General features: G+C 36.9%; 1 protein-coding gene across 1 annotated transcript in view; it reads left to right on the top strand.

Moving 5' to 3' along the window:
* The first annotated feature begins 292 nt into the window (after positions 1-292).
* PPP1R36 (protein phosphatase 1 regulatory subunit 36) overlaps positions 293-10,516 on the top strand; it is a 34,973-nt gene continuing 24,749 nt past the window's right edge. Inside the window, exons 1-5 of the mRNA XM_070931602.1 lie at positions 293-340; positions 1,743-1,807; positions 2,435-2,530; positions 4,033-4,151; positions 7,180-7,246. Coding sequence (XP_070787703.1) covers positions 293-340; positions 1,743-1,807; positions 2,435-2,530; positions 4,033-4,151; positions 7,180-7,246 — 395 coding nt within the window. The remainder of the gene's footprint in view (positions 341-1,742; positions 1,808-2,434; positions 2,531-4,032; positions 4,152-7,179; positions 7,247-10,516) is intronic.

The following is a 10,516-nucleotide window of genomic DNA, read 5'->3' as shown; positions in this document are numbered from 1 at the left end:
TTAATGAAAATGCAGTTAACAGTGATAAGCCATCATTCAGAGTATCTCTATCCCTATCCCTATCTATCTATCTATCTATCTATCTATCTATCTATCTACCTACCTACCTACCTACCTACCTACCTACCTACCTACCTCACAGAAGCAACTGAAGACAACTCCTAGAGAGGCAGGAAATGCATCTCAGAATAAAGCTGCCTACACAGCTGACATAACCACTGTAACAGTGGGGGCAGCTCACACATGCCAAGAGAGTGGTTGCCAGGATACTCTGGTAAACAACCCCTGCAGCATGTCCCAGCTACAGTTTTTGGAGCTGCCTAAGGGAGTTTACTTGCCGGTAAGTGAGCCTTTGAATGGGGCTGCTTGGACCTGCACTTCTTAGGAGGAGGCTTTGGGACGAGAATACCGTGGGAAATGATTCTTTCATGTCCCAGGGCTTTTAAAAAGGACTCTGTTTGAGTTTGTATGAGAATCTCCACAATCAATGGGGCTTATGATATCAAAGGTGCTTTTCCAAAAGGCAAAAAAACCCCCAAGTCCAGTTGCCTTTTTAAAAAGCACCTTTGAGACAAGACCCATTGAAATCAAAAAGTTTTCCTTTGAACAGTCATTTTAAGAGTTACCTCCAGGCTGGTATTTTAAACAAAATAAAAAATAGGCAAAATATAAAACGCTTTAGACAAGTGGAGCAGACTTTCCAGGGGTGAAATGTAAAATGTGTTACTACCGGTTCTGTGGGCATGGCTTGGTGGTGGGGGGAATGTGACTGGGTGGGCGTGGCCAACTTTTTTTTTTTTAACTTTTCAAAGCATTTTTTCTAATGCTTTGAAAAGCCTCTGCCGATTAGGCAACTCAGCTGGGATCGTCAGAGAGGCATTTTAAAAAATGGGATCGTCAGAGACTTTTCAAAGCATTTTTTTTACCACCTCTTCGGCCAAGAGGTTGGAGAAAAAAATGCTTTGAAAAGCCTCTGAGGATCCCAGCTGAGCCGCACGATCATCAGAGGCTTTTTTTTTTTACTTTTAAAAGCATTTTTTTGTCAGAAGAGGTTGTAGAAAAAATGCTTTTAAAAGTAAAAAAAAAAAAAGGCCTCTGATGATCGTGCGGCTCAGCTGGGCATGGGGGGGGCGCAGGGATTTTTGCTACCGGTTCTCCGAACCACCCGCCGCCATCGCTACCGGATCGGGCGATCCGGTCCGAACTGGGAGCATTTCACCCCTGAGACTTTCCCATCACTACTGATATGGAGAACTTTTTTCTAATTCCGGATAGTTTATAGAACAGGATTTTAAAGATACTGAAAGTCGTACCTCTTTGCTACTGTCTAAATTTGTATAGCTCAAATAAAGAGCATTTGGCAGTGAAATGCTTGTCTTCTGAATGCCCCCCCCCCACTTTTGGAAGCTAAATTAAGGAACATTATAGTTGCATAATCTGAATAAAATTCAGGAGAATGTTGTACTGTGCTGTCCATACCCTCCTGAAATGCAGACAGGCTTTCTCTTCAAGGTAATTAAGACATAGGCAGCTTGCCCCTATAAGGTTTGGCACTTCAGGTGATTGCCTGAATTAACTTATAAGTAATAATACCTGATAAATAATAAAGGTGGAATATAAATAAATAATATAGTCTACACTGCTAGCAACTGAATTCATTTGTGTTCCTGGCTGCAAATTTGACATCTCAGTGACTGAGTTTAACTTATTTCTAAACTATGGTCTATTTTAAATATTTTCAGTTGACTATAATTAACCCTGGCTTGTGGTACTGGAAAGAAGATACTAGAACGCTCGAATTTTCATGGTAAGGATTCAGTTGCCTCTCTGACTTTCACCTTTATTTTTAAATTTACCAAGTTTTATACTGCTTCTAATTTACAAACCATGTAAATCAGTGAAAATTCAAATCAACAATGAGCAATACTGAAAGTATCAATCATTAATACTTCTATAAGTTATTTTCCAGTGGCTGAGAGCAATAGAAATATTTTTAACCCAGCCTTTTCCAACTTGCCAATGTGTTGAATTTCTAGTCTCATAAACCTTTCTATTATCTACTGAATGTACTGTATGTGCTATTGTAAGTCAAGGCTCATAGTTTCTCAGTTTTGGTAGGATTATATCTTTATTCCCCAAACAAGCTGGTTGGTAAGAAAATTAGTAGTAGTGGCACAGGATATTTTAAACCAGTCAAGCAATTATTCCCACATAATACATACCATCCAGTTTCATTGTCTAGCACCCACTACTGCTCCTCTTATCCGCAACCACAATAGAGATCCCTGTGCTGTCTAGGAGTTATGAGTTCTCAATCCAATCCATCTGAGATACTAATATGCAGAACAGTCTACTAATTTCATTTTTTAGTTGCATGCATTACTCTATTCATATGAATTTTCTGTTCATAATTATTTGACTTTTTATACTGCAGTGCCCAGCTTAAGGAAGAACCTAAGGACAGTAAGGAGAAAAATAAGAAAGGCAAGACTATCCAATTTCAGGAACTTGGAGCAAAGCCACTAGAAAGGTGATAATGTTTCAAAACCAAGAAAAGTTTGGCTATCCAGCAATGATTTGTGGGTTTGGCAGTGGATAAATCTCAGTTAGGATGTGAGAGGTCCTGGATTCAAATACTGAGCAAGGACTGTCTGGTGATGTTGGTGCAGAAGATTGTACTTTTGGGGATGATTATTGCTTAGCATAGAAATATATGGAAAATATTTCTGATATCTCAAATAGTTAGCAGATGAACTCAATTTTCTGTGCCTGATATCTTGAACTGGTCCAGGTCATAACAGATGCAATTTGCATAAATAATATTTGATATAGGGTGATCTATGTGATCTTGCTCTGAGTGGATTTATAGGGATTAAAAATGTTATGTTGGCTAATAAGTAAAACTTGTCTATAACTTTGGCTGTGAATTCAAATTATTATTTTTACCGGATTGGGACTGCTTTATTAAAGGATAGAGGATTGGTAGTCAACTATTACATTTCTATCATTTGAGGGCTGGGTGATTGAATATGAAGCTGTTGAAGTTTTTTCCTAAGGCATTACAATGTTATGGGATACTATATGCAGTATGTGTTTCTCCTCAGTCATGAATATGACATGTCTGAGCAAGATGCTAGCTTGCATCCATTTCTCAAAAGGAGAGCAATAGCATCTCTGTTTCATATAGATAGTATGTGCATGATTGTGATCCAATATATTCTTCTTTAGAACTTTACTGCCAGAGAAATTCTGCTGAATTGAGACACAAGGTGAAAACCCCTGATGTTGGGCTGCCATTGATCATGTGCCTTTATATATATATATATATATATATATATATATATATATATATATATATATATATATATATAAAATGTTTCTAGCAATTCCAATCTTTGAGTTGATTATTGATCATAGCCCCCTTAGAGTGAATAGATCTGATATTTTAAACCCATGTTGTGGCCTTTGGAATGCATCCAAAAGTTAAAGCACCCATTTATCTCTCTCTTACATGAACACAGAGATGCAATTTCTTCAGATTTTTTAGTGGTGGGGGTGGGAAGGAGATTAAGAGGCAAAATAGGTGGCATAAGCTTCTGTGAAGGAAAGCACAAAAGCAACATGTGATCATCTAGGTTGAAAAACATTACCCACATCCGGAGTAAATTAAATCTAGAAAAAGACACTGTTGGGTAGATAAAGAAGCAAGAAAATTTTTAAATTTTTGTATGATTTTGTATGACTTATCTATCTTTCCTTTTTATGTTAATTATCTGTAACTTTGTTTTACTCCATTTTCATTGATGCAAAGTTCTACAACTAAATAATGAGAATTGGGCCATACATTATTGCACACTATAAGCATGTTTTGCATAAATAGGATATGAATTGAAACAGAGAAACCCAGACTTTCTTTATGTAATCTATTCCAATACTACCTCAGTTTTTCATGTACCTGAATTACGTAGAACTGTTGTGTGTGTTTTGCCTTTAAATAGGTACAACAAAGAGTTATTCTTTTTTTAACTGTAGGTCAGGTCCTCATTATTTTCGAAATCTGTTTACCTTGAGTGTTTCTTCTGGAGAAGACAAAACCCCTCGGCCAACCAAGAGAGCACTATCTGAACTCATAACTCTAGAAGATGTTAAGTGTGAGTAAGGGAAGATGTTTACACTGAATGACTGGGCTTGGAAACTTGGTTAGGCTTGGAAACAAAGTCATGCCAAGCCAGTTTGTATTTGGATGGAAACTGTTTAGAAATTCCAAGGCCATAAACTGCACTGACAAGTTGAAAAAAACATTCTGAAGAAAGGCAGTGACAAACCACTAGTATATGCTACAGTTGCTAAGAAAACTCCATGGATATGACTATGTACACCTCACAAATTGAACCTAAATTGAGGACAGTTTTTTTTCCTTCTTAACACTATCCAGATTCCACTCATTTTGTTGCCATATCTGAAATGGTTTGAAAGATTTCTTATTTGTTTATATTACTTCTGTAGAAATGTTGTCTTCTATTAAAAAAGATAGTTGCCCATTTCTGTGCAGTGCTGAAGGTGCAGAGAACAGGTGTTCAACTGAAAGATGCCAGCCCTGCAAATAATTATGATTAAAGAGCACAAAACTATCAGAGAATAAAAGAAAACTACTCTGTGTTACATCCTGCTTTATCTGCCTCTTCACAGACCTCTCAGTATCTTCTAAGTTTCACTTATTTTTATGATTGGGATAGAGCATATGCTTTCATAAAGCAGATTCATGGGAAGTTTGGGATTAATAAATAGAATATGAACATTCCTTAATGATAATGCTTTCCTTAAATACTTTGTCGCTTTTCTCCTGCGAGGAATCGGGATAAGATTGAATTGTTACACATATTTAACTTTCCTGATTTTTCTTAATGAAAGTTCATTTTAATTCTCAAATATCATATAAGGGAGTTCTTCCAGAATTGTATTATTTCAAAATGTTAGGGAAAACAGTGTGTCTTTATATTCCATATTGATGTATTTCATTTTTTAAAAATAGAAATGATAGTGGTACTATTTTATTATTTCAATACATATTTTCTCTTTTTTTAAAAGAAAGAATTATATCTTTCATTATTATGTGTACCAGAAATAGGCATTTATAATAAAACTAGCTTGGTCCAAAGTTCAGCCTAACAGACAGGAAGCAGCAGGTGAAGCTAAGCAGAATCACATCAGATACCTGTACAATTAGCACAGGGACCCCACAAGGCTATGTGTTCTCTTCACTTCTCTCTATATACCAATGACTGCATCTCAAACAATCCATCTGTTAAACTACTGAAGTTAGCAAATGACACAACAGTGATCGGTCTCATTCGAGACAACAATGAGTCCGCATACAGACGGGAGGTTGAACAACTAGCCTCGGGGTATGACCAGAACAATCTGGAATTGAACACACTCAAAACCATAGAAATGGTGGTGGACTTTAGGAGAAACCCTCCCATACTACCACCTCTTACAATACTAGACAACACAGTATCAACAGTAGAAACTTTCAAATTTCTAGGTTCTACCATATCTCAAGACCTAAAATGAACACCTAACATCAAAAACATCATCAAAAAAGCACGACAAAGAATGTTCTTTCTGTACCAACTTAGAAAGCTCAAACTGCCCAAAGAGCTGCTGATCCAGTTCTACAGAGGAATTATTGAGTCTGTCATCTGCACCTCTATAACTGTCTGGTTTGGTTCTGCAACCCAACAAGACAGACACAGACTTCAAAGGATAATTAGAAGTGCAGAAAAAACAATTACTATCAACCCGCCTTCCATTGAGGACCTGTATACTGCACAAGACAAAAAGAGGGCTGTGAAAATATTTACAAACCCCTTGCATCCTAGACATAAACAGTTTCAACTCCTATCCTCAAAACAACGCTATAGAGCACTGCACACCAGAACAACTAGACACAAGAACAGTTTTTTCCCGAAGCCGTCACTCTGCTAAACAAATAATTCTCTCAACACTGTCAAACTAGTTATTAAATCTGCATTACTATTAATCTTCTCATTGTTCCTATCACCCATCTCCTCCCACTTATGACTGTATGACTGTAACCTTATTGCTGGTATCCTTACGATTTATATTGACTATTTCCTAATATGATTTGATTGCTTATTTGTTCCCTATGACTATCACTAAGTGTTGTACCATATGATTCTTGACTAATGTATCTTTTCTTTTATGTATACTGAGAGCATATGCATCAAGACAAATTCCTTGTGTGTCCAATCACACTTGGCTAATAAAGAATTATATTCTTTATTATATTCTATTCTTAATTAATTATATTAATTATATTCTATTCTATTCTTAAACCTAATTCAAATTGCAATTTCCTTGTAAAGGTTTTTTGTTGATTTGGGAGAGGTAGTTATTTTCCACCTTGGAAAATAATTCAGAAATGCTTTGAAGATCATCCAAACAGAATCTTTATTTATTAAAGCAGATGATTTTTTTTTTCAAGCTTCCATGTGATTTTGAAAAAAAAAAAGATGCTGCTGTTTTAATGAAAATCTTTAATGAGCTTTGAAGTGTCATAGCTATGGTTTTTCGGAGCTTATTTTTTCAGTGTTTTGAGGAAGTAAAATAAGTAGACTGTCCTGAGTTGTTATGAAGAAACAGTTGGATATAGTTTTAAAAAATGATATAAGCCAACTTTTTGTAAGATTTTAATTGCCCTGGTGGCTGGATATGATGATATGTGTAATTTCACATATCTGGAGGAGATGGGGTTCATCCCAGGTGCGGGTTTTGGGGGTGTTTGGGCAAGATACCAATCCCTGCCCTATAGATCACAGATTGTTCTGTATTGCTCTAAGACTAAGCTCTAAAATGACTTTACCCTATAGATTTTATTACCTTTGTGTATGTATCTGGGTTCTTCTATAAAGCATGCAGCTTTCTGTCCCATTTACATTTTTTTATTGGTTTAAAGAAGGCAGGTAAACAGTGACATTGTGCAAGAAAATCAGGTCCATTGTGCCCTGAGCATTAGATTAGGTTTCTTATAACAGGTGTTCCCAAATTTCTGCTTCTTGCAAAGTGGAGGGCCTTGGCAGATACTTCCAAATTCTGGAAAGGTTGGATTAAGCATACTGGCTCATTATACTTTTCTTTCTTTGTGAATATTTTCAGATGCTGCTTTATTTCTGGCACATGAAGATGATTCCATTCACGTTTCTTCTTTCTCCTTAGTTATGAGGTACATATTGAGTATTTCTGTCACATGATTAGAAGCTTGTGTGTTTTCATTTATGAGCAAATCAAGAAGCTGTTAAGTTAAAGCAAATCAGTTAATTTACCAATGCTTGATCCAACCATACATCATCTCCCACAAGGCCTGGAACAGTCAGGAGGCACATACAGTAGATTTAATAATCGGATGGCAATATTTATAGCACCAAAGACCCTCTCAACTTTCTTAGGATCAGTAGAATTAAACATTTCCCAGATAATCTACCCAGAATTTATCTCTCAATTCCACAGACTTACATTGCCAGAGTACATCTCAGAATGGATGTAAGCAACTTTATCCAACCGATGCCTTGAACATTGCTCACAGTGGTACTGCAGATATTTCTCTGGTCTTTCTTTACCCAGGAAGAAGTGGGTGATCTTGAACAGGGCCACTTGTTGGCTACCTATAAGCATGATAAGAGTAAAAAAATAATTGTTTTGTTTCCCTCATTTTGACAAGAAACTCTCACTGATGCTTAGCACTAGCACTAGCACTAGCACTAGCACTAGCACTAGCACTTAGACTTATATAACGCTTCACAGTGCTTTTACAGCACTCTCTAAGCGGTTTACAGAGTCAGCATATTGCTCCCAACAATCTGGGTCCTCATTTTACCCACCTCGGAAGGATGGAAGACTGAGTCAACCTTGAGCATGCTGAAAATTCGATCTGCCAAATTGTAGGCAGCCAACAGTCAGCAGAAGTACCTGCAGTACTGCATTCTAACCACTGTGTCACTGTGGCTCTTCTTTAGCTTTGTTTTTCATCTTTCTCCAACATCTCTCAAAATGTCTTCAGGAGTTAATTTCCATTTTAATCTCCAGGTGTTACTTTGAAAACCAGGAAGCTGCTAGGATCCCAAGATAAGAAACAGCCTACAGGTGTTGGGAGTCAAGTGGCATACACATTTAACCAACAAATTAGTAACACCTGAGCAGGCACAACTGGATCCAAGACCAATGTTACTTTTTTATTCTAAGATGATTAAGGTCTCATTTGAACCAAGCATCTTTTTCTACAGCTGTGTCTTTTACAGCTGTGCACCATTGAACAACTGATTCCCAACACTTTGCCACCACCCCTCCAAACTACCAATCAGCAGCCCACTCCAGTCTGGCTCCTGATCAGACTGATAACATAAGGTATCCTGAATAGCTCAGGAGACCACTGTGAAGGCTGTGCCTGTTGCTGTCTCTTGTAGCCATTAATCTCTGTTACATCCATTCATATCTGACAGGGGGTCCAAAGACCCTTAAAATCTTTGTCCTTCACAACTTCCACCAACTATCATTGATGTATTTCACTAATAACTCCTATGGACAGTGCTTAATGCCATCACATCAGACAATGCTGTTACAAAAACAGAACCAAACCCCAAACAAACTTTGAGCTCATTTCATTTCTGGACATTTTATCTTCTATCTTTCCAGCTTTAACTGTAATAAACTACACAAGGGAAAAAATAGAAAGGATAAGATACTGGGATAAATAAGAGATCAGTATGGTGTCACTTTATTTGTATATGCTTTGACTCTGTTATAAAGGTAGGATACAGAATCTTTCTCCTGCTAGTCTGTGGTTTAAAGAGGTCAAACAAAGAAGTGGTGGAGGCAAGATAAAAACTACATCTATACAGTATATATAAAAGCCAAAACCACTCACGAATTAATCACAAAATCTCCAGAACTGTAAAGCCTACAAACTTGAAATTTGCCATGTATGTTCCTCTTGGCTTCTAGTTGCTCACAAAGAAAGGATTTTTTGAAATGACCATCAGAGCATTAGTATTTCCTATATTATTATAACAGGCTCTGATGCTAATTAGTTAGACGTTCTACTCTGGAGAGAATGGGATAGCATAGGACAGGCTTCTGTGGGGCAAGCTTCATGGAGAGGAGGGGGTAGAAAGCCTGAGGGAGAGAAGAGGATAGGATAGGAGACGTTTCTGTGAGCTGAGGGAGAGAAGGGGAGAGGAGAGGCTTCTTTGGGGCCAGCCTGAGGGAGAGAAGGGGAGAGGAGAAGGTCTATGAGGCCAGCCTGAGGGAGAGAAGGGGAGAGGAGAAGGGAGGCTTCTGTCAAGCCAGCCTGAGGGAGAGGAGAGAAGAGGCTTTTGTGGGGCCAGCCTGAGGGAGAGAAGGGGAGAGGAGAGGGTCTATGGGGCCAGCCTGAGGGAGAGAAAGAGAGAGGAGAGGCTTCTGTAGGGCTAGCCTGAGGGAGAGAAGTGGAGAGGAGAAGCCGATCGTATCTACTCATTAATTTTCAAACTCTAAGTGTTGATTTATCAAGCCCGATCACATAGTTTTGTAGTGAAGCACGGGTATACAGCTAGTTTAAATATAAATTGAATTAAGATGAAATTAAATAAATGTAGGTAATCTAGTTGTTTCATATTTATTTAATAGTGTTCACTTTCTTTTTTTATTAAGAATTATATTAAATAGACACAACAAAGAAACCAAATACCCCCCTCTCTCTGGATGGATGGATAGATAGATAGATAGATAGATAGATAGATAGATAGGTAGATAGGTAGATACATACATACATACATACATACATACATACATACATACATACATACATAGGAAAAATGACCCTCTCCCAAAAAAGATAGTAAAAAAAATAAACTTTCCCCTTTATCATCAGCAAACATATCAATACTGAACAATTTATTGTTGACTGTTAAATATAAACAGATCATAATTCTATACCTCACCTCATTTTCTATAAAACCCTTTTTAAATCTTCAGCTCCTCTTATTGATCAACAGAGATCCAGTAAAAATCAGTAAAATTGATAAGATTCTAAATATATAAACCTCCTTTCCATTTACTCTAAATCCTCTTTGTCCCTCTCTTAACAATTAAACATTACAAAAATAATGGAATTGAAAGCTATTAAACATTTATTGATTTATTCAATTTAAACATTACCAGAAATAACCCCTTATTTAAATATTCAAAAGTTGATAGCATAAATGTTACAAACGAATTCATTATATCATTGAATATTTCTCAAGGAGAAACAATTCAATCCAGATACCCATTAAATATCACCAAAGATAGCAACTCATTATTTAATCACAGTCAAATAAACCAATTTTGTAGCTTTTTTCCTTTTTCCTCCCAGCCATTCTTAAATCCTACAGATACATTCTAACTTCTGTTTTTTATATTCTCTTTGCCTTTTCTCCTGAAGTTCATCATATTTATCCAAAACCATTCGTAATTTCTA

Source organism: Pituophis catenifer, unplaced genomic scaffold (genome assembly GCF_029215685.1).
Source record: "Pituophis catenifer annectens isolate HBS135680 unplaced genomic scaffold, rPitCat1.0.hap2 SCAF_1, whole genome shotgun sequence".
Classification (NCBI taxonomy): Eukaryota; Metazoa; Chordata; class Lepidosauria; order Squamata; family Colubridae; genus Pituophis; species Pituophis catenifer.
Note: the sequence above shows the minus strand (reverse complement) of the source record. Positions and strands in the feature narration are given on the sequence as shown.